This window comes from Polypterus senegalus, chromosome 13, assembly GCF_016835505.1.
Source record: "Polypterus senegalus isolate Bchr_013 chromosome 13, ASM1683550v1, whole genome shotgun sequence".
In the NCBI taxonomy this organism is placed as follows: domain Eukaryota; kingdom Metazoa; phylum Chordata; class Cladistia; order Polypteriformes; family Polypteridae; genus Polypterus; species Polypterus senegalus.
The window spans coordinates 89,492,908-89,517,005 of record NC_053166.1 but is presented as its reverse complement, the minus strand read 5'-3'; the positions used below and the strand labels follow the sequence as shown (position 1 = coordinate 89,517,005).

Sequence of the window (24,098 nt, the reverse complement as noted above, 5' to 3'; positions counted from 1 at the left end):
AAAGTCTCCATTATATTGACTTATTTTGGTTTAAAATTAATGTATTAGTGTTTGAAACTATTTCTTCTTGATTGATAGCAGCATTAAATTCTGACTTTAAAGGCATTGTGTTTTATGTACAATCAGAAAGAATCACAGTTTCACATTTATATAGTTATGAATCACAATCTAATGAGAAAATTGTATTTTACTTTATGTTTATAGGTACTCCGTGTTCATTCTTCAATTGAAAAATGAGTTTATCTGTAAGTTATGTTGGTCTCCTCAAATATCTAATGGTTTGCTTTCATTGTGGCTTGGATTTCTGCAGCCAAAATAAAGACTTAGATGAAAAGGGGTCACCCCTTTCTTAGCATTGATGTAACCTTCTTCTTTCCTCTTTATCTTTTCCCATTTTAATGTGGGGTCAATGTGGGGTACACCTCCATGCAGCCCGGTCCTTCACCTGCAGTCAAGCCCTTTCCTTCACATCTTCTTTTACTTTATTCACATTGTCCCCCCCTCACTTTCTCTTCCCCTGTATATCCATTGCCATCACTCTTTTGTCTACATTCATTATCTTTCCTCATCACTAGTCATACCATTTCATTCTACTTACCTGTACTTTCTTAGATATCTACTGTATCTCTAATTATCTCATTCTTGTTTTGTCATTGTTTGTAACTCCACACATCCTTTTCAACATTCTCATTTTTGGCACATCTAACTTCTCCTGTTCTGTCTTTACTGCCCATGTCTCAGCTCCATATATAATTGCTAGTCTTAACACTGTCTTAAAAACCTTAACTTTAACCTTCATCTTAATTCTTCGATCACACAGTATTCCTGATACCTTCTTCCAGTTGTTCCATCCACACTGCACTCTATGGGTTATCTCTGATTTTCCATCTTGGGCTACCACTGATCCTAGATATTTAAATGTATCCACTCTTTTCAATAACTCTCCCTACAGGCTATAGCTTCTGAATCCTGATCATCACTAAACCTCATATATACTGTCTTCATCCTATTTATCTTAAATCCTCTGTCTCCCAAAGCCCTTCTCCATTCTTCCAAATTCCTCTCCACATTTTTAAAAATGGTTCTTCAAAGTAATGCCATAGGGGAACCATTTTTGGTTTCCAAAAGACCCATCCAAATGAAAGTACCAGAAAGATCCTTTATTTATTAAGATCTGTAACTGGCTCTATACAGTAAATAACCATGACTAGGTGGTAACAGATTTATGAAATACCAAAAGGATTCTTGCTGTCTGCGGTGGGCTGGCATCCTGCCCAGGGTTTGTTTCCTGCCTTGCACCCTGTGTTGGCTGGGATTGGCTCCAGCAGACCCCCGTGACCCTGTAGTGAGGATATAGCGGGTTGGATAATGGATGGATGGATGGATTCTTGCTGTATAAGTATAGTAAACACAGAGTAAGTTTGGGTTTTCTTAATATTTTTTTGTGTCCTGCTATTTAGCCTAACATACATTAAAGATCTGTTGTTTTTTTCTACATAATAGGAATTTTTTAAAGCACAATGAACCAACTTCATATGCAAATAACACTTCTCAAAATGAAGTGGTGCTTGTCAAGCAATAGGTCTACAAGGAACCATGCAACCCAGTAAAGAACCATATAGTGCCATTAAAGAACCATTATTTTGAATAATGCACTTCCTCTTTTCTGGTGCTACACAGCACAATGTCTTCAGCAAAAAGCCTACACAAAGAGGATTCTTCTTTTATCCTATGACTCAAAACATCCATAATCAGATCAAAGAGGTAAAGACTTAATGAAGATCCCTGGCACAGACATGCTTTAACTGGGATCTTGTCTGTTACCCCAACACTAGTCTTAACCCAATTCCTCACTCCCCCATACACATCTTGGACAATCCCGGCTCTTATCTGGTACACTTCTCATGCACCTCCAGAACCCTTGATGTGTCACTCTATTATAAGCCTTCTCCAAATCAATAAGCACCATAGCACTAATGAAAGATATCTAATGATATCAATACAAATCATGATTTTAAGAAACCAAACTATGTTTTCGAGTTGAAAATAAATTATCTAACAAATAGATTGAAATGTTTCCTTCACCTGAACTTTATGATCTAATAAGCAAAGATTATTTAGACTTGACCAGCATTTAATAAATAAGGAAACAGTTTCAAGATTGATACTGTTTTAATGGTACATTTTTAGCTTTATTTACCTTGCACGTGAGAATAATTTAAAATCGGTGTATGTGTGGTGTGTGAGTGTGTCTGTGGTAAGGTACATTATAAAATGACCAGTGGGCGATTATCGCAATTTCTATACAACGCGATATTCGTGAACGTGCACTACAGGATTTGCTGCTCCCCTCACACACTCAGCCCCGTTTCTCTCACTATCAGCCCACCTACGTTATATCCTCCCCTTATGGCACGGCGGAGGACCTATCCCAGCATGCCGAGCGGTGTTCCTTTCGCAGTAGCGGAGGAGAAGCGAGATCTCAGACGGCGGCCGGTCAAATTAAGCGGGACGCACTGATCCACTTTAGTCTGTAAAAAGCGGCTGCCTTGGGGGGTTGAAAAATTTGTAGCTTGTCATCAGGAAGGGCGAGCAGAACAGAGGGAGGCGAGAGAGGGTGGAAGGAAGAACTCAGTCTCCCTGTGTCAGGGAGGGGGAAAAGCAGCGCCAGATAGGTGGGGGATTTGGGCTCCGCAGCCCTCGGCCAGCCGAGCACAGACCTGCAGCTTTAGACTCCGACGGGCCGCGCAGAGACCATGATCAAGCTCTTCTCCCTCAAGCAGCAGAAGAAAGAGGAGGAATCGGCCGGAGGCACCCGAGCCGGCGTCGGGGGGAAAAAAGCCAGCGCGGCTCAGCTTCGGGTCCAGAAAGGTGGGTGATCGAGTGTTGCAGGAAGAAAAAAGAAACCATAAGCCATTCGGTTGTCCCAACGTATCGTCTGTCCTCTCTAGTGCCAGTCAGCCAACAACGGTGGCCCTTAACCTGTCTCTTCTCCCTTGACACCGGTAGGCCCTAAAAGGCCCAGCGCTTTGCTGCCAGCGTCCTCAAGTTTTGAGGTCGCCTTACAATACGTGAGTGTTTCATTTAGATTTACAGGACATATTGTGTCGCGAGACTGATTAAAATGCGAGAAATCGGAATAATGAAGGTCTCGGTCCAGATTGGTTCGTTTCTCGCCATTATGCATACTGTTTTTGAATGGCCTAGTAAAGGGTGCATCCCATCACACACTTCCCCGGTGATCATGTTTGTCTCATTCTGCCCTATAACCATACGCTAAAATATACCGCATAAATAAATATTAATAATAACTACTGAGCAAAAGTGTTCCTTGGGTACTTATCTATAACCAGGTGTCCTCACCTAGCCGGAATGCGCGTGCTGCACACATAACATTGGCGACAAAGTTGTTCCCTTGAATTTTAAATTTAGCAAAGCATTTGCGGAGTTCATTCCTCCTTGCCAAATTGCAAGGTTCTGTCTAACAAACCCACCATAAATTCCACTATACTTGGTCTCGGGTGTCAGTTTTGAGTAGATGTGAAAAGCTCGATACTTAGCATTTTGCCACTACAGGATTTTATCTTTTTTGATCCGTGGTCTGTCTTTAAGCAGTTCACTATTCTACCAGTCACTTATTCTTAGTGAGCAGTACAAAGAAGACTTTGTAATGCAGCACTCAGGGGGATATTTAAAGTATGCTGATATGAAGGAGGTTTATACTTTACAGTACAAAGTAACTTGTTGCACTTTAGTTAAGTGAAAGCTACAGTATCATTGATTTTACAGAAATAATACATAAAGGATGTCATAGGGTAATGGCTAAAATTGTATGCACTGGCCATATCAGTCTGAGCTTGTTTGTCACTTAGTCGTTAAGGTCAATTAAGAGATACAAATGATGTGTTCATATTTTCTTAAAAGTTGTAGAGAAGAATTGTGCGTGCATTTTTCTGGAGGTATCCTTCAGATCCTCTTACTAAATGGTCAGATGGTTTTCAGATGCTCGTCTTTGTTGAAGACACTTCTTTGTCAACAGACTTTTTTTCTCATCTTGGATGCAGTTTCTTTAATGTGCTGATGTCTCCTTAAGCATTATTTTGACAGTAAATATCAATAAATTTTTAAATTTTATACATTGCTCAACCTGTTTTTCAATGCCAACAGTTTAAGTACTGTCTGAATAGTTAGGTGGCTTCTAAAGCTTCATCTGATTCTGACAAAATGTGTAAAAGGATGAGCTGTCCTAGCAGGATAATAATTTTCAGGTTTGTATTTTTAAGTTATTTCTCTGTACAGTCGATCCTTCCTATTTAATGTGTGTGTGTTTTTTTTTTTGTTTTGTTTTTTTTTTGGTCCTGCTTTTTCATAAACTATTTAAGAGGAACAATAGACCACTCAATTGCTTAAAACATATATTTTCAAATATATATGACCATATATGGTCTAACAGTTGGAATGCCAGAGAGTGTTTGTTTGACTATCCTGTTATCTGACTTAATTTGTGCCATATGTGTATTTACTTAATTTGTTCTCACTTTCTGCAGATATTAATGAACTAAATTTACCAAAAACATGTGAAATAGTTTTCCCTGATCAAGATGATCTCTTAAACTTCAAGTTAATCATCTGTCCTGATGAGGTGAGTTATTGCCTTGTGTGGAAGATTTTTAAATATCCTTTCTGACCTTCTGTGAAGATCTGCTTTGCAAAAGTTTTCACCAGGAAATCAGTCTTTCATGTCTTGGCCGAGAAATAACTGACATCCCTCAGTGTGTCATCTGAGAAGTGGGATCACTGCTAAAAATTGAGTCATCAGAAAATGAACTTAAAATATAAATACTTTCAGGTTTATTAGCCTTCAGAAACTATATTTTGTAATATTTGATATTTTAAGTAGAAAAATGTGCTTCATTTGATGTGTTATTGGTTTGCTTTTGAATGTCTGGATTGTATGAAAGGTACAGAGAAATTCCTGATATTGCTTAAAGCTCTTGTTTTCAGTTCAGGCTAGTTTTATATTCTATGTGTGCAATGAATGTTTTTGTAATATTTGTATTAGTAATGTAGGAATTGCAGATTTCATACATTGCCTTAAGGCTTGACATAAGAGTCACTGGTGACTACTAAAATAAAAAGTTGTATGGGATTGTGAGTACACCCTGCAATCACCTGGCACCCTGTTTTAAATTTATACCTCTCCGTTATGTTTTTGGCTGATGGGATTTAATTTTTTCTTTCTTATAGTCCCAAATTAGATAAAGTTGGTAGAGAATAAGTCATGTTGGATTTAATCATTTTGCTGTGGAAGCATTATTACTTGTATAATATACTAACTATAAGAGGTATGCATCCACCTTGAACATCTTCAAATTTTGTGATTACAAGTTTGTGTCTGAAACATGTTTCATTTGGATTTTGTAAAATCTCATTAAATTGCTTCACGTTTTGGAAAGGCAAGAGATTTTCTGTTTTGACACAAGTTGTAATATTCTGTTCAGCTTATTGAGCATAGGGTGGAGTGGTGGCTCAGAGGGGATCGGAAGGTTGCCGGTAAATGCCTGTAAATGCCAGAAGTGACTCTACTCCATTGGGTCCTTGAGCAAGGCCCTTAACCTGCAATTACTTTGTCCTGGGTATGACATTAATATGCATCCAGCCCTGCAAACATGTCCTCCAATTTACAGGGAAAACCTGGGGGGTTGGTGGCAGGATTAGCATCACAGCATCTGTTGAAAATCTAATAATTATATGATATAAAAAATGGTGTACATACATTCATAGATTTTCTGACTTTTCCAATAAATTAAGGGTGATTGGAAGATATGAAATGCAAATAAATATATATGATGAAAAATGTATATCTCAGGGTATCCAAGGTCCTAGAGAAATGAAAACATTTAACTGACTTAGGTCAGCTAGCCCAATTGTTTTCCCTGGCCATTATGCAGTGTGGTATAGTTGCAGGCAAGTGTCCATATTTTAATTAAAGACTGTAGTGGTCAGAAGCTCTGCATGTGGCTATTGATGCCACAGTTAACTTAAGATAGTAAAGGAGTACCATCATCAGCTGTTGAAAACCGTTTGGTAAGTGGGAAGTGAACCTCCTCTTAGTTAAACATAGTTATTAAGTCTCTGCCTTAAAGTGTAGGCAGATATGTTAAACTGGTAATGGAAATGTTTGTAACATGAATTAAGGTTATTTCTGCACAATGATATCAGGGTAGACTGTGACTCTAGAAGATGAGGTAGAGTTGATATTGGTAAGGAATTTTATTTTTCAGGGTTAAAATGGGTTAAATCAGAAGGAATGCCATCTGGTAAAATCAGTTAAATGCATCATCTGAGTGAGTTTTTCAATAATACTTCTAATTATTGTTTCTTTTACTTACATCAGTAAATAACTTTCCTGGTCTTTATTAATTTAAAATTACCAAATGGACTGTGAAAAGTTGATATTCTGTGTTCCTTTAGCAGTATTCCTTGAAACTGCATTCTCATGGAGTATGGTTTATTATCAAATAAATTCAAGAAATCCATAAATTGTTTCAAACAATGAAGTAAATTAGGCACTTTTTGTGGTTAGCTTTGATATTTTTCTAAATTAAACTGTCCTCAAAATGTGCTTTGATAGATAGATATATATAGATATAGATATATATAGATATAGATATATATATATATATATATATATATATATATATATATATATATATATATATATATATATATATATATATATATATATATATATATATATATATATATATATATATATATATGGATGAGTCTATGGCATGGAGGATAAGATGAGTTGCCTCTTTCCCCTTAGGTGGTCTATATGGACTATCCAGCAACAAATTGACCTGGTGTGTACTATTATGGATGGATGGGTGTCTGTGCATAGTGTTTAAATTGTAATGATAAAGTGGATAAAATGTGAATGAGTGTGCCCTGCCTATCTAGGATATTTTTTCTTTATATGCATTGCTGCCTTGATAGGCTTTGACCCTCAGCTCTCCCATAGTGAATTAAGCAGGTTGAGAAAGTGGATTGAAGATTTAAAATGTAGTAGAATTTTTAGGAAGGATTTGATTATTATCAATAAGTTATTTTGTAATCTCCCTGTTTACTTTATATTGTCCAGGGTTAATGGATAGAGTGTAAACTAGTTGGTGTGCCTCCTCAACTACAATTATAGAGTATGTGTTCCTAAGAGAGGTTTTATTTAAATAAGTAATTGGATAATTGTACACCTTTTTCAATGGGGTGTTGTTAGATTGGAAAATATGTTATCTTAGAATATCTTGTATATTCTTGTGGACAGTATGGTAAGGCTCTTATGTGAAAAGCTTAATTGTTAAAAAGTAATTTTCAAATAATGCAACAGATTATCAATCAGATTGCAGTCTGTCCTTTACTTAACATATCTTTGTTGTTTAATTAGCTTGTTTTTGAGCAGCTACAGTGTTGTTTGGCTAATTCTTTTGTGGAAAGCACATCTTAGGCCTTAGAGAATGACCTCATTTTTTTTTTTTAAAAGAGACAAATTTGCATGTGTTTTGTGCCATGCAATTTATTGTAACTTGTGATGTTACTTGTTCTCACTTGGTACCTCTGAAAGTGTCCTCATAATATGTTGATGATAGTTATAATGCCACTAGTTCTCACATTTTTGGCAAATTGTTACCTGCATGATATACAGGTTTTGGTATGATGGGTAAGCAGGTTTAGAAAATCGATGGATGGATATTTTGCATTTATAGCTAAGATTCACACAACTTTATTGATTATTATATTTGTATGTTGATTTGTTTCAAATCAAGGATAGCTGTTTTATTCAATAGTATGTGTCAGCTAAATTTTTATCTATAGTACAAAACCATAAACATGTTTGAAAATGTTTATCTTAAGAAAAGAGTTTATTAAATGATTCTTCTTTTGTATTATTGTGGGTATAGGTAATTGCTGGTTGATAGCAATTAATCCAATTGATAAAAGGAAAGTTTAACTAGACACATTTTAATACTTTTATTTAATGCAGAAGTGGGTTTTTTTAACTGCAGTTTTTTTTTTTGTTTTTTATTTTTTAACCCCACTCTTTTCAGTCTCTTCATTTTGAACAGTCCTCTTAATTCAGTTTTAAATTTTAAGCTTAGAGATTTTGTAGATTTTTTCTTAACTATGCAGAGTTCAACACACAGCCACACAATGGTATTTTTTAATACATAAACAAAAATGAGTGTTTATTTTGAGCATCAAGCTTGAAGTAAATGTTGACTGAGGTATCAGCTTCAAAGGTTACACCAACTGTATCTGTTAACACTGGCACTACAACTCACAGATGTGCCATTTCACAGTATGTTTACATACAGTAGGTAGGTGAAGTCCATTAGTTTTAATGGCATAATCCACAAGTTCAAGTTTAATAAAATAACACATTATCAACCATTCATTGCAGTTGATTAATGTTTTTTTTTTTCTTTCAGATTTACACTTTTATCTGGTAGCTTTTTTAAATTGTTGAGAAATTTGGGATAAAGCATGAGAAGTTGTTTATAGAAATAAAACTTTAATGAATGACTTTCAAACATGGCTTAAATACAGCTGTTTAAATTCCATCCCAGTGAAAACAACTCTTTCTGAATTAGGAACAAAGTTTCTTTAGTTTGGAAAAAATGTACTTAAAAAAGTGAAGTTGGTGTTTTTTCTTTTTTTTTTTTTTTAATATGTGGAAATTTGACATACCAGTTCATTTATGCTTTATTGATTTAGGTTAAAATATTTTACCTAAGGAAAGTTTTTAATCAAACATTCAGTGTTTTTGTCATTTTATTAGTGGATACTAAGCATCTCCTCAAATATGAACTGTAATAATAATGTGTACTAATGGGTGATCCACATTTAATGACAGCAAAATGAGTGATACAGTATAGTTTTTCTGTGTTTGTATAGTTCATTGGCTAAAAACTACATAAGCACAGCTCTGTTAAACCATATAACAGGTGAAATAGGCTGTACAAAAAAATTTTGAAGCATCTGTAGGCTGCACTTTCCTGTAAGTAAAAAGGCTTTAGGCTTAAATAACACACATTGCAGCTTATTAAGAAAGGTGACTTGGATTATGGCCATGATGGCTGTAGACCCGTCACTGTTTCTGTTGCATGTTTTCATTATATATATTAGGATGTATATTTCTTTCTGTCTAAGAGAAATATGTAGATAGTAAATTGTTTTTTAGTTTTATTGCAGAATAGATATTCGATAAAGAAGTATTTTAGGAGGCTGCAATCCTTGCTTTTCACAAATCAACCTGAGAAGTGGTATAATGTGTTTTCATATTTTTCTGCCTAAAAGCTAGGCAGAATTCTAGGTCTTAAATGCAAAAATATATCAAAAAGAATAACATTACAGAGACCATTAACTGTACTAGGTTACTTAAATTTAAGGAATGAGCTATCTTTATTGAAACTACTTGAAGAATTTTTGATATCTCCTAGTTCTAGTAAGAAGTTTTACCAGAAAGAACCCTATCATAATTTGAAGCTCCAATTTTTCTGCCAACTTCAAACTAAAAAGTGGTGTGTTGATACGTGTGTGTGTGTGTGTGTGTGTTTGTTTGTTTGTTTGCTTACATATACTATGTAAGGGATTGGTGCCCCATTCTGACATGGCACCAGTTTTATTCCTGTTGGAGTTGAGAGAGTTTCTGGTTTAGTGTGACCCTAGAAAATGATAATAATTTGTTATATATACCATTGATTTACTCTGGTAATTTTCCGTTGCAGGGTTTCTATAAAGGAGGAAAATTTGTCTTCAGTTTTAAGGTAGGCATTTTCACTTTTAAATAATTTGTTTTGCATCTTTTTATTTTATTTGTACCTTTTTGTTTCTGTAAAATTAAAGTGTTTATTAGGAATGCAACACTGTTTTACAGTCTTGTTAAAATGTGCAACTTATTCACAAAGAAACAATGGTGTAGAAGCAGTTGGGGAAGACCAAAAATGCCACATTTTTGGGGGACAGAGTTTTATATATCTGTCTATCTAATTTAGTTCATATTTAGGACTTCTTCTGTGATGTTGAGTTGGACCCTAAAAAGGTGTGTACTGGCTTTACAAATCAGGTTGTTTTGAATAAAAACAGTTTTACTGTTTCTGAGCAAATACATATATATCATGTAATATATCTTGTATTAACAAAAGCCTTCCAAGATGCCAAGATTTTATTTTACGTCATATCGCCTAGATTTATTTTGAAATACACAGTATTTCCATGAGTGGTACAGTAATGTAGCACTGCAGTCTCTCTAATTGCATCTCTAGCATTGTGCGTAGTTGGCAAAATGAAAAACATATCAGGATTAACAAACATTAATGGAATACTCCCCTGAATTTTTTTTAATATTACTTACTCCCTGTAGTTTGTACTTGTGTCTAAGAAATTCTTTTAATTTCAGTTTTCATGCAGGAATTATATATCAACTATTCACACTGAACAGTTCTCTATCCAATGTTCTTATGACAGTGAACACGAGAGCAGTGTAAGATGGGAGAGAAGAATGATTTGATTCTTTTTCTGGTACCATATTATAGGCCATAAGCCAGTAAAAAATAGTGATTGATTTATTGATGATTACCAAGCTGTAGTGGACTTCATGCCCGTAAAAAATATTTGTTTTATATCTTCATGTCTTTGTAGGTGGGCCAAGGCTACCCCCATGATCCTCCAAAAGTGAAGTGTGAAACAATGGTTTACCATCCCAATATTGATCTAGAAGGAAATGTCTGTCTAAATATTCTCAGGTATTTTTTGTGCTTGCTGTTGCGCTTTGGTTTGTTTTTTCTTTAAATTATGGTTCTCATTTTTACCCTTTTCACCCCATCTTTCATCCTTAACAACATTTAAGTCCATTACCTCTTCTCTTTTTATTTCTCAAGTTGTTCTGTGTTCTTCACAGGGAAGACTGGAAGCCCGTGCTAACGATTAATTCCATTATCTATGGCCTACAGTACCTCTTTCTGGTAAGTATTTAGTTTTACCCTGTGTTAACAAAGTGTAGTAATTATGAGGAAGAGTTTAGATACTAGTTTGTGTTCCTGTTGTCACTGGGTTTTTTTTTTGTTTGCGCACTCATTACTTTATCACATACATTTTTAACACTTTACATAGCTATTAAAATGTGTGTTGTATTTGGGGGAAAAAGCTGCAATTTCCATTACGTTTAACATGTGTTCCTCTTTCTTGTTTGTTTTTAATGTATCAGTACATTGCACTACATTTAGTAAAAAAATATTGTCTGATACATTTTGTTTCCCTAAATTTATCTTCCTTACCATATATCACTTAGCTAGAGTGGATGAGACTATAGTTAAATGAGCCTTGGTGATTGTGGTTGAAAAGCAAACAGTTTTGAAGTTTATTCAATGATTACTAGCTGAGAATGACATTATTGGGGGGTGGCCATTTTCTCAAAAATGTCCTAATCAGTTAAATGTAATCTTCTCTTATTTTAACTTGAACAAAATAATATGGTGAGCAAGCAATGCAGTGTATGGTATAATAGCTGAGTGATACTTAAACTGAACTGTTTCATTAGGAATTATCCCAAAAGGGACAAAGTGAGGAGTTACTGAATCCAGAGGCTGGCTGAGATGTTTAAAAAAATATAGTATATTAGTGTTTAAATAGAGGACAAATCTATTAAATCCATCCATCTCCTAAACCTTATCCAGAGCAGGGTCATGGATAAGCTGAAGCCCATCCCAGTAAGCTAATTGAGCACAAGGCAGAAACAATCGGTGTGCAGGATATTAACCTATCACACTGTTAACACACACAGATACACATGCCATAGGCCAGTTTAGCTTCTCCAGACCACCTAACCTGCCTGTCTTTGGCCTGTGGGAGGAAACAAGCACCCAGAAAAAAGCTGTGCAAACACGGGAAAATAAAGTATACCCCATGTAGGGAGTACCAGTTACTTGAAACATGGTTTCCTTGTTGCAAGGCAGCAGTGCTACAAGCATGCCCTCCACCATATCCAAAATATCTCTTACAATTGGGTCTCGACTGGGTTGTACTGTTGACGGTCTAGGTTTGCAGTGAATAATTTTGCAGATTTTGGTGTGCAGAGTAGAGTATACTAGAAAAAGAGAGATCAGTATTTTTCTTTCTTTGGACGGCCATCCAGGTGTTACTTGAGTACAATCCAGTTCACTGTAGAGTCTGACCATATGGATGTTCACTGCTGACTAATAAAGCTGAAATTCTTTTGCTGAAAGTTGAGTGAATGTTGTTTTTTTGCATGCATACATTTCATTAATAACGATGACTGTGATAAAGCCAATCACCTAACCCTGATGCTGTGCAAACAGTGGGATGTATATTAGGTGATCATCAAAAATTTACAGAAAGCAAGATCTGTGTACATCTGGAACTTGATATTTTATACTGGTGGAGGAGTCAAGTGTGATGGCAATTACATTCAATACAGCATTGCTACATTATCTGTGCTGTCACTGGCAGACCTTTTGCTTGATCACAGTTGCTATATAATGATGGATTGTTTCTATACCTCACCTGAACTGCTTGAGATTTACTTCAAAGAAACATTGATGCATACAAGCACTGTATGACTGAACTGCCATGATAAGTCACTCTGGTCACATGAACATGTCAACCCATCATGTGTTGGAGTAGCTGTGTGGCTAAGAGGTAAAATGATTGCATTCCAGTGGAAGGACAAGAAAGATGATTGCCTTCTAAGCACTGTTCATAGCAACTGTTGAAGTTCATGTCCGGAAATGTAGAAGTTACTATCCCTTGTGCTGTGGTAGGCTGCAATAACACAATGGACAATGTCAATCGTGCGGGTCAGGCACTGATACTCTGTTATAGTGCCTATATGGTGTACAAAACATGTAAACTAAATCTGTTTCAGTAATGCAGTGGATACTAGACATTCATTTCCTACCTTGATTACATTTAAGTTTTGGTATTTATATGTCTTCTTCACTCATAAAAGAATTCTTTTTGTTTTTGAAAAACAACACTTTTCAGGCAGTTTAACTTGGGTAATCATAACACTAAGGAGGTTAATGTTGTTAGATTTGTGCTTGTGAACTGCCCTCTTTAATTCACACCAGATTTTAATTGGGTTTAGATCTGGAGACTGAGATTACCTTTGTTGTGTGCTTGGGCCATGTTTTAGTTTTCTGGCAGATAGACAGGCACATTTTAGGGTAACATTTTCTAAAAAATATGGAGATTATTCTTTCATTAATCCTCATAAGAGCTTCTTGACCATGTGTAACAAAACGACTTCAAAACATCAATGATTCACCACCAAGTTTCACTTTTGTTATATGGTGTTTTTCTTTTTGTGCAGTGCCCTTTTTATGCCAGAAATAACAGTATGCATGACAAAAAAAAATCAATTTTCGCATCATCTGACTACAATACACAATTCAATTCGGTGCTAGGCAAACTTTAAGCAATTCATTTTTGTGGCTTGTTCCCAAGAAGGGCTTCTTTCATGAATTTCTTCCAGTAAAACTTCTTATCATGTAGGTGGCATCTAACAGTTGATTTAGAAATATTCTCCCAAGATTCATTCAGATTATGCAGCTGAGTAACAGATTTTTGTGTGTTTTTTTTTTTTTTTTTTTTTTTTGCCTATTAGGGCAGCAGTAGCTCAGTCGGTAGAGCGGGTTGTCCAGCAATCGGAGGGTCGCAGGTTCGATCCTGGCTTCCGGCATGAGAATGCAGCTGTTGTGTCCTTGGGCAAGACACTTAACCTGCCTTGCCTGCTGGTGGTGGTCGGAAGGATTGGTGGCGCCAGTGTTCAGCAGCCTCACTTTTGTCAGTGTGCCCCAGGGCAGCTGTGGCTACATAGTAGCTTATCATCACCAGCGTATGAATGTGTGTGTGAATGGGTGAATGACTTTTGTGTTGTAAAGCGCCTAGGGGGGTTCTTGAACTCTAGTTAGGCGCTATATCAAATACAGGCCATTTACCATTTATTACTATAGTCCTTATGCATGGGGGCAGTATCATGCATCCTCTTTCTGGAAAATTTAATTTCCAGCAAATTTTAACATAAATTTCTTAATTGTGGCCATAATGGTATTTTCAGCTGCCTGAAAATAGTGTTTTATAATCATTTGCCTAATTTATGCAGGTAACAACCTTTAGTCTCATATGAGTTAATGGATGACAAAAAATATTTTACATGGGTGCAACCTCATTTTTACATCCCAATTTATGGTGTTATTTAGGGCTGCTGATTGTGCCATATATTTTCATTAGAGAATAAACTACTCTCAAAGTAAAGCAAAGTTCTTTTAGGAACTATGTTTATTAGGTAAACGGTAAGCAATTTCTCCAAACATTTTAAAGATTATTTCAATTATTATATGTATTGCTCACTTGATATCCTTAATGGGAAAAATATAAATAATTCTGGAGTGGACTGTATGAGCTGCTTATAGGAGATGGAGAATGGGCCCAGAATTCTTAGAGGTTTGAAGGGTCAGAGTGTATATTATGTGTGTATTTGTCTGGCTTAATCTAAGGCCCAATGAGTCAATCACGGTTTCAGACCAAACAAAAATCTTTTTTTTTTTTTTTTTAATTTATTGATTTTATTGTAATCGCACAGTATTCCAAAAAGAGAGATTGATTTTTACAAAAATAGGATTGAAAACAAATCAATACAAAAATAGGATTGAAAACAAATCAACCCCCATCCCTGAGAAAGAGGGCATGGCCAACAGAGTAAAGCTTAAAGCTAGTAAAATTAAGTAAATCGGTGAATTAATAAGTGGATAAAGATAAATGGAGAGAGAATCTGCTTCCTCAGTGCTTTAAGAGCTTAATTTAAAATGTTATTGATTAGATCCTGCTAGGTTTTGAAAAAGTTCTGCACAGATCATCTAGAGAATTAGACTTTTTTCCAATTTGAAATAGTATAAAACATCAGTTACCCATTGACTTAAGAGGAGAGTTAGGTTTATCTTGCTCAACTGGAATAATCCTATGTGCCAATAGTGTAGTAAAGGTAATTACAGTTTGCTCTTCTCCACTTTAAGCCCATCTGGAAGTTCATTAAACACAGCTGTTAATGGGTTAGGAGGTATTGTGACTGAAAGGCATTTAAAAATTTTGCTCCAGAATGATGTTTATTAGGTGCAGGCCCAAAACATGTGACCCAGTAAGGCTAGAACTTGATTGCAGCTTTCACAGGTTGAATCTTGCCCTGGAAACGTTTTAAATGAGACAGATGTGCTCGATATATAATTTTGAGTTGGTTAATTGTATGCTTTGCACATATAGAGCTCGAGTGAATTCTCTGCATTGCTACCTTCTACTCCTTTTCTGAGATATTGAGTAAGAGATCCTTTTCCCACTGTCCTCTTGGATCTTTGAAAGAGAGGGACTGTAAAATGGTTTTATATATTGCAGAAGTGCTGTCTTCGAAACTGAGCAATATTTTTTCCAACATAATGGGAGGTGGGGAAAATTGGGCAGGTTCTGCTTAACAAAGTTTCTAATTTGAAGATAGTGAAAGAAATGTGTTGCTGGAAAGTTACATTTGGAATGTAATTGTTCGCAGGATGCAAAGACATTGTCTATGTACAGAAGTTATTTAATCCCAAATATTTTCCTGATATTAAAAACTACGTATGTTTGCGAGGGTTGAAAAAGGTGGTTCTCTTGCAGAGGTGCCATAGATGAAAGATAGAAAGCTTCTCCATCTTAAAATGCTTCCTACATTGGTTCCATATTCTGAGTGAAGCGAAGCAGAATTGAGTTGTTAGTATATTGGCAGTAACTTGCATTTATAGGGGCACAAAGCAGGCAATATAAAGAAGTACTGTAAAATTGTATTTCTATTGCAGACCAGGCCTGTGTATGTTCATCTATTTGTGTCCAGATTTTTATAGCTTGTATGTTTGCTACCCAGTAATAAAACTGAAAGTTGGGTAGAGCCATGCCACCTTCTGCCTTAGGTCTTTGTAGGGTTGCCCTTTTGGATACGTGGATGTTTTAAATTCCAAATAAAGGAGGTGATGGTTGAATCTAATTGCTTAAAAAATGATTTTTGGATGTATATTGGAATGGTTTGAAATAAAAAGAGAAGCTTGGGAAGGATAGTCATCTTAACAACATTATTTCTTCCAGCTAAAGTGAGATGAAGGGTTGATCATCTATGCAAGTCTTGTTTAAATTTTTTCCATACAGACAGCAAAATTTTGTTGATAAAGAGCTTTATGTTTACTTGTGATATTTACCCCTAGGTATATAAACTGATCTGCAATGAAAAAGGGAAGGTGTCCAATCTAATATTGTTTACTTAAGAATTCACTGTAAAGAGCACACTTTTATTCAGATTAATTCTGAGACCAGAAATCTTTTGAAATTCTGTTAGTGCTGTTAGGACTGCAGGCAAAGTGTGTTGTGGGTCTGATATATGTACAGTACCATATCATCTGCATATAGAGAAATTTTCTGTTCAAGTCCTTCTCTGATAATCCCCTTTATCTGATAAGCATTTATTTTGTTTAGGAAAAACAGATAAAATTTTATTGTCTCTAGCTTTTGTGAATGTTGCTAATCAAAGGGGAGCTAGCTGAGTGGAGAATTTCTTTTAAAATTCGACAGGGTAGTCATCAGGCCCTGCTGCTTTCCCACTCTTAAGTGAGAAAGTAGTAATACTAGTAATTCTGATATTACATTAAATTATGTCTTGTCTTCTTTATACTCAGTAGAATATAAGGATTTATAGTAGTCACTAAATTTGTGCATTATAATTTTATGGTCAATGATTGTCTCCGAGACCAAATTAAAATCTAATCCTGTGAAATTTGTAGTTTGGTCAGGGTGCCCAAACTTCTACATACACCTATATTTGTATTTATAGACTGAAATATTTCTGAAATAGAGAGATAGATACTTTATTAATCCCAAGGGGAAATTCACATACTCCAGCAGCAGCAGCAGCATACTGATAAAAAACAATATTAAATTAAAGAGTGATAACAATGCAGGTAAAACAGACAATAACTTAGTATAATGTTAACATTTACCTCCAAGGGTGGAATTGAAGAGTCGTATAGTGTGGGGGAGGAACGATCTCCTCAGTCTGTCGCTGAAGCTGCTCCTCTGTCTTGTGATGATACTGTTCAGTGGATTCTCCATGATTGACAGGAGCCTGCTCGGCGCCCGTCACTCTGCCACAGATGTCAACCTGTCCAGCTACGTGCCTACAATAGAGCCTGCCTTCCGCACCAGTTTTTCCAGGCATGAGGCATCCCTCTTCTTTATGCTGCCTCCCCAGCACACCACTGCGTAGAAGAGGGCGCTCGCCACAACTGTCTGATAGAAGGCTGGCGTCTTTCAACATCTGCAATAAGATGCTGCAGATGTTCTAAGGAAGTATAGTCGACTCTGTCCTCTCTTGCACAGAGCATCAGTATTGGCAGTCCAGTCCAATTTATCATCCAGCTGCACTCCCAGGTATTTATAGGTCTGTACCCTCTGACAGAATACAGCAATGTGAAAAACATTTACAAACATAACTATTTAATCAGTACAAAACTAACACAGCACTTGTTCCAAAGTTTGTTTACAAAAAGTAAGACTGAAAACCAACAAGCAATAACGTGTATAAGCGTGTAAGTGTGCAAAAATTGCATGTATTCATTTTTTTAAATGTTTACATTTTTAGCAATTTCTATTGCCCTTGATTCTAATTAAAACTTAACCTGGACTACTCTCAGCTGTTTTATAATTGTAACATCCATACAAAGGGATATCTAACATCATATGTCAGGACGTCTGATTTGTTCATGTATGAATTTGTAATGATATATTTTTAATAATAGTGTGACAATATTCAATGTCATATTTTTATATGAAAATATGACATTTCCTGCAGTATTGTAGAGTATAGGTTACTTCTGGCTAAATCTAAAGACCTCCTTGAAGGGGTGACATAGAAGAAATGAACATTTTGTGCTTTTTGTGGGCTTCATATCATTAAATTGAAATGTCTACATTTATATTAATATATATTTTATAATAATTGTGTATTGTCTACTGTGAATATGACAGCAGAACGGTTATCTATGAGAATAAAGTAGTTGTACAAGGGTTTTTATATATATATATATATATATATATATATAATAACGGTGAAGTTCAATCTATATCCTGCTTAAGAAGAACTTCTCTTTTAAGGGGATCTAGAGTATCCATCCAGAACTGATACAGTGCCCTCCATAATGTTTGGGACAGTAACACATTTTTCCTTGATTTACTCTTCTGCTCCACAAATGAAATTTACAAATAAAACAATTCATTTGTGATAAAAGTGCACATTGCAGACTTGAATGTTAGGGTATTTGTGTACATTTTGGTCTCACCATGGCGAAATAACATGTTTTATGTTATGTTAGGTCCACCATTTCAGGGCACATAGCAATAGTATGTGTATTAAAGCAGTCATATTTAGTACTTTGTTGCATATTCCTTGTATGCAATGAATGCTCAAAGTTCGTGATTCATAAACATCAACAGGTGCCAGGTATCTTCTTTGGTGATGCTCTGTCAAGCCTCTAATGCAGCCATCTTCTTCTACCAAACAACATTTTTAACTATCTATAAATGCATGCCCGCACGTGTCTGTATCTTTGCTTCACTGCATTTGTGCTTTAATGTCTCTGTCCACTATTCTTGTGAGCACTACTGTATTTGATACCAGTCCACTTCTTTAAGTGCCTTTTTATTAATTTTGCTGTGGAAAGTAACCCTCCTTACAGAATGGATTGAGTTTAAGCAATAAACCTTAATAAGAAGCTGTCAACTGAGTTATTTATAATCCAGTTTTCATGGGGCTTTTTTTTTTTTTACTAATGGTAACACCGCTTGCAATGAGGTTTATCACAAAGCTGTAGCTAACGGTTAATTGTTTGCCTTTTGCACATGTATGCAGCTTAAACTGTACAAAACGCAATTTAGATGGAAGCAATACAGCATTGTCTGCTGACCATCCCTGCTTGTGCGGAACGTGCCAAGACTGGACATTGCTTCTCTGTTCTTGTTTCAGAGCAGTGGAATGATCTCCCTTTATTCAAACTGCATCCAAATTACTTGCGTTTAAAGACACCTTTTTATTAAATACTGCTTAGTTACTCTCCTATAGGATAACTGCTGTTGTACTGACAAACAGTTTAGGACACTGTTTCTGTCTTAGTCTAGCTAAGTCTTGTACTTACAGATGTACAGAGTCTTATTCTCTGTTGCTTTTGATGCTTGCTGCTTAATTCTTGTATGTATTGTAACCTGCTTTGTGAGTTGCCTTGGATAAAGGCATATGTTAAAAAATTATTGCCCATCATTCTACAGTCAACAACCCATAATAACATGGTGAAAGCATTAGTTCAAAACGATGGCAAATTTATTAAAAAATAAAAAATCTCATTTATATAAGTATTCAGACCTTTGGCCGTAGCACTCAGTTGTGGTCAGTTGCATCCACTTGGAATCGACCTGTGGCAAATTGAATTGGTTGGACATAGTTTAGAAAGTCACACATGCATGTGTGTATATAATAAGATCCCGTAATTCTACATATCAGCACAAACATTAGCCTTGAACTCCAAGGAACTCTCTGTAGATCTATGTAGTACAACTGTTTTGAGGCATAGATCAGTGTAACGATATATAACCATTTATAAAGCTTTGAGTATGCCAAGGAGCACAATAGTCTCAATAAATGTGAAATAGAATTAATTTTGGAAACACCAGGACTCTAGATCTGGCCCTTCAGCCAAACTGAGTAACTGAGCAAGAACATCCTTTTTTTAGAGTGATCATTAGATTCTTAGTCACCTCCCTGACAAAGTCAAGACGTAATTCTTGTTGTACATCTAGACAGAGACCTGACGGTGACAGTATACAGACGTTTCCCATGCAATCTTAACAGATCTGCCGGGAAGATTAGGATAAACTGCCCAAGTTTGTGTGTGTAAAGCTTGTATGAACTCAAAACTTTAATTGTTCCAAAGGGGCTTGCACAAAATACTGAATTAAGGGTTGGGAATACTTAGATGAATGAGATATTTGAGTTTTTGATTTTTCATAAGTTTGTAAACCTTTCTGAAAACATGTTTTTACTTTGTCATTGTGGGTTAGTGAGTGTGGATTTATGGGCAAATATGGCACATTTATCCAATTAAAATTACATCTACAACAGAAACTTGTATAGATGGTATGAGTTTCTGAATGCTTTCTGAATCCAGTGTGTGTGAATAATTGTATTATACCCATACTACAATTTGAGTGTTGTTCACAGGTTTTTTGTGTTGTTTTTTGATTTTTTTGGCAAAATATTTTGTTTCATTAACTCATATATCTTGTCAAAAGGAATTTGTACACACTTTTGAGCTTGCTTAAGTAGTTCAGTGTAACTAGGGCTGTTGCATCTCCCAGCATTCTAACAACATAAGTGAGATCTTTTACCTAGAAATCTAAAGGCAGTGGGGAAGGGACATGTGCATATGGGTATAGATAAGAATAACTGATTAATAAAATATCAAGTTTTTAACCAGTATCCCCTAAACTCCAGAACAGTAGAATCTGAACTCCTACTTCTTTCCACTATTATACTTGCAACTTTTGTGTTAAATGATTTTCTCAATGTATGTGATTCTTTATTATAGTTAATATTTAGTGGATTGAGGTATAATTTATTTCTATTTTAATTTTATGTATTATCATTGAGATTTATTAGATTAAGATATGAAAACCATCAGACAGTAGTTTCAAGCAATTTGCAACAGTTTAAATGATGGAATTACAGATTTACAAAAGGGGAAAATGCATAGCTATTGTAATAATGCATCCTAACAATACATAAGCATCTTGCATCTTAACAAAGCATAAGCATAACTACTGTATGTTTTGTCAGGATAATGCCTTGAACTAATCTAGCAGGATATTTTCTGTTAAAATTATCATATTGCAACTAGGGACTAATGTCAATTTGTGCTCCATTGTCTAAATGGAGATATTTCCCAGACTCTCCCTAACCCGGAGTAATGTGATTGTTCCCCAGCCCCTACACTAATGCAGCAAGCCACCAACCAATACCCCCTGCAACCTCCACAAACCAAGAATGTTTATTGTGAAGTGTTGTAGCAGCAGTACATTATCTGAACCCTCTGTGTGAATCCATAATATTACCTGTAGACAGTGCAGAGCTTTTATTTGTGATTTGTGTTTCTTAAACTGGTACTGCTGCTAATTTTTGCTTCAACCAATGTTGATTTCAAGTGTCAATCCCTTTTTATCAATTCAATTGATTGTTTGTTTATTTCTGTAGAGTCAGAAGCAGAGTGCATGTGTGAAGGATTTGTATGAGAAGTTTTAAACGTACAGTAATGTTGTATCTTCTAGTTTAAAAAACGATGGCAAGTATCAGAGAAGGCTGAATCATTTTAGTAGTATTTTTTTAAAAGAAGGCTGCTGATTAATTCTTTTATTTTTTTTCAAACTTTTTATTATGTTACTGCCTCAATTGCCTTCTGGTTGCACAGAACATTGCCTCTTAAACAAAATCTGCTTATTTAGCTTTACTAAAATTGGTATGTTTATCCTGATGTGATTGTTTAATAACAGGCATTTGAAAAGAAATCTTAAGAAGAGATATTTCTAGATTAGCACTGCAAGTTATTTAAAAAATCTCAAATTTATTAATTGCAAGGAAATTGGCAGCTGTAGTGGGACTTCGATTTTCTGAGCCACAAAAATGATATACAAAAATACTGTTTAAAATTAATGTTTTAATAAAGAACAATAATTTGTTGAAAGCAACATGTGATAAAAATAGAATTTAATATAATTAAAAATCTTTGGTGAGAAACATGTCATTGTAAATGAAGTGACATGTACAAATATAAAGAAAGGTGTAACTGGCATCCGACGCTTAGAAATCCCAAGGCCAATCTTATGCTTGCGCCTTAAAACCAACATGCATGTCTTGCCTTTTTTTTTTCTTTTTCTACCTGATATTTAGATTTTTTTTTTCGTGCTGTGTATGTTTATAGTTTAACTTTTAGTTGAAGTGGAGTAACAGTGTCTTGGCGCTTCATATATTAATCACTCATCTTCTTTTATTTTAGGAACCAAACCCTGAGGATCCTTTGAACAAGGAAGCAGCTGAAGTTCTCCAGAACAACCGGCGGCTGTTTGAACAGAATGTTCAGCGATCGTTGAGGGGCGGATATGTGGGCTCAACGTACTTTGAACGCTGTCTGAAATAAACCGAGGCTATAGCCAAGTTGGGTGGGGAGGGAGGGGAGGATGCGACATAGCACACATGGAGATGGATAGCCAACTGGCCAGCTAGCTGTGAAAGTTCTTGGGATGCATTTTAGGGGTGGGAGGAGGATTGGGATAAGGTCAGAATTTGCAGTGATGTACTTTGATTAAATATGAAATAAACCTAGGCGGAAGCCATCACATGGGTCAGGAGGGGAAATTATGAAGACAGAGAAAAAAATGAGCAAGAACTAGCAGGAGATTCATTATATGTGCCATGGACTTAATAAAAGAGAAGGGGCACTTTAAAAATAAAAATTAAAAAACAACACTTGGACCCAAGCAGGGATGTGGTAAACAGTGTCCCATGGGAATGCTTTTTCTATTTAGACTGTTTTTTTGAATGGCAAGTAGTGGCTTGGCATGAAGACTTATGGTGTTCAAGTAAATATATACATGTATATCTGTCCTGATGTTTGGAGTGTTTGCTGAGGGGAACTGATGTGTAGAATTTAGTGAACTGTGGTCAGCCAGGAAGACAGTGCTACCCAAACGCTTTAAAAGGGCTAACTCTGCATACATAAAATGCTGCAGTTTTACATTTCATCTGATGGGAAGGTGCAAATAAATGGTAAGGATATACCTTTGATCTGTTTATATATTGTTTTTCAATATATGCACTGGAGTTTTAGAACACTTCACAGAAGGCAAAGAGAAAATAGGTGTTCAGGCCGCACAGCTTTCATATTCTCATTAAACATGGCTCGAGACTGGTAAACTCAATTAAGTTGAATTCAAGTTTAATATCAGTGGCCAAATAATCTGTCTTTATTATTCATACCTATACAATTGTGTTGTATTTTAAAAAGGTCCCCCCTAATGTTATATCAGAGTGCACCTGACTGTCGTTACTTCATTCAGATACTGGGTTTAAACAGAGTATTTCACAAATGAAATATAAACATTTGATTCAGTCATGTTGTTCTCAAATTCATGCAGGATATATGCCTAGTTGCTACTACCCCGCGTCATGTTATGTAAGCACTGACCATTTCTGTTTTATCTACTCCATTATTCATTTACATGCTGCTGGTGGAATGTCTTTCTACCATGAGATGCAGAATGGTGTTTTTAACTTGGATGTTGCACATAGTTAATTTATTTATCTACTTCACCTCTTATTTTTTGTGATTTTTTTTTTTTTCTCCCCCTCCAGTTTATGTGAATGAGAAATGATGTTCTACCAAAAAAGCATTTGCTTCCTCCTAATGCACATGCCATGATTGAAATATCTTAGTTGTTTCGGGGAAGGTGGGTGGGAGGAGGTGCTGGACAACAGATAATTTTACCCTAATGACATATTAAAGGGATAATCTGCCGTATCATGTAATCTTTTTCTTTTTTTCAGTAGTATGTTACATCAATGCCACGTTATACCTGAACTTTTCTATATGTACTTTTCATTGCCAGTGCCATGTGCTTAGAGCAGTTCTATGATTGTACTGTATTATGATTAAACACCGTAATTGACAAAAGACCAGAATCTGAAGCCACATGGTGATCTGCAGGGTCAGTATGAATAAAGGAAGAAATTCGAGATACAAAGTGAAAACTTCCCCCTGGTGAGCTAGCCTGTCTCTAATTGCTCTCAGTCCTCATCCCCCCCTCAAGACAGCAAGCTGTTATGCTGTGCTTCAGGTTTCCCAACTTTGCTTTGTTTTAAACCCTAGTGCTACTCTTGATTCTCTGACCTGGGCTGGCCAGATTTTCTA

The 24,098-nt window shown here is 35.8% G+C and overlaps 1 protein-coding gene across 1 annotated transcript; it reads left to right on the top strand.

Annotated features, from left to right (window-relative positions):
• The first annotated feature begins 2,419 nt into the window (after positions 1–2,419).
• ube2m (ubiquitin conjugating enzyme E2 M) lies at positions 2,420–23,863 on the top strand. The gene is made up of 6 exons (XM_039774103.1): positions 2,420–2,871; positions 4,548–4,642; positions 9,789–9,827; positions 10,702–10,805; positions 10,961–11,024; positions 22,188–23,863. The coding sequence occupies exons 1-6, from the start codon at positions 2,757–2,759 to the stop codon at positions 22,326–22,328; spliced, it is 558 nt and encodes a 185-aa protein (XP_039630037.1). The 5' UTR covers positions 2,420–2,756; the 3' UTR covers positions 22,329–23,863.
• Positions 23,864–24,098: the final 235 nt, after the last annotated feature.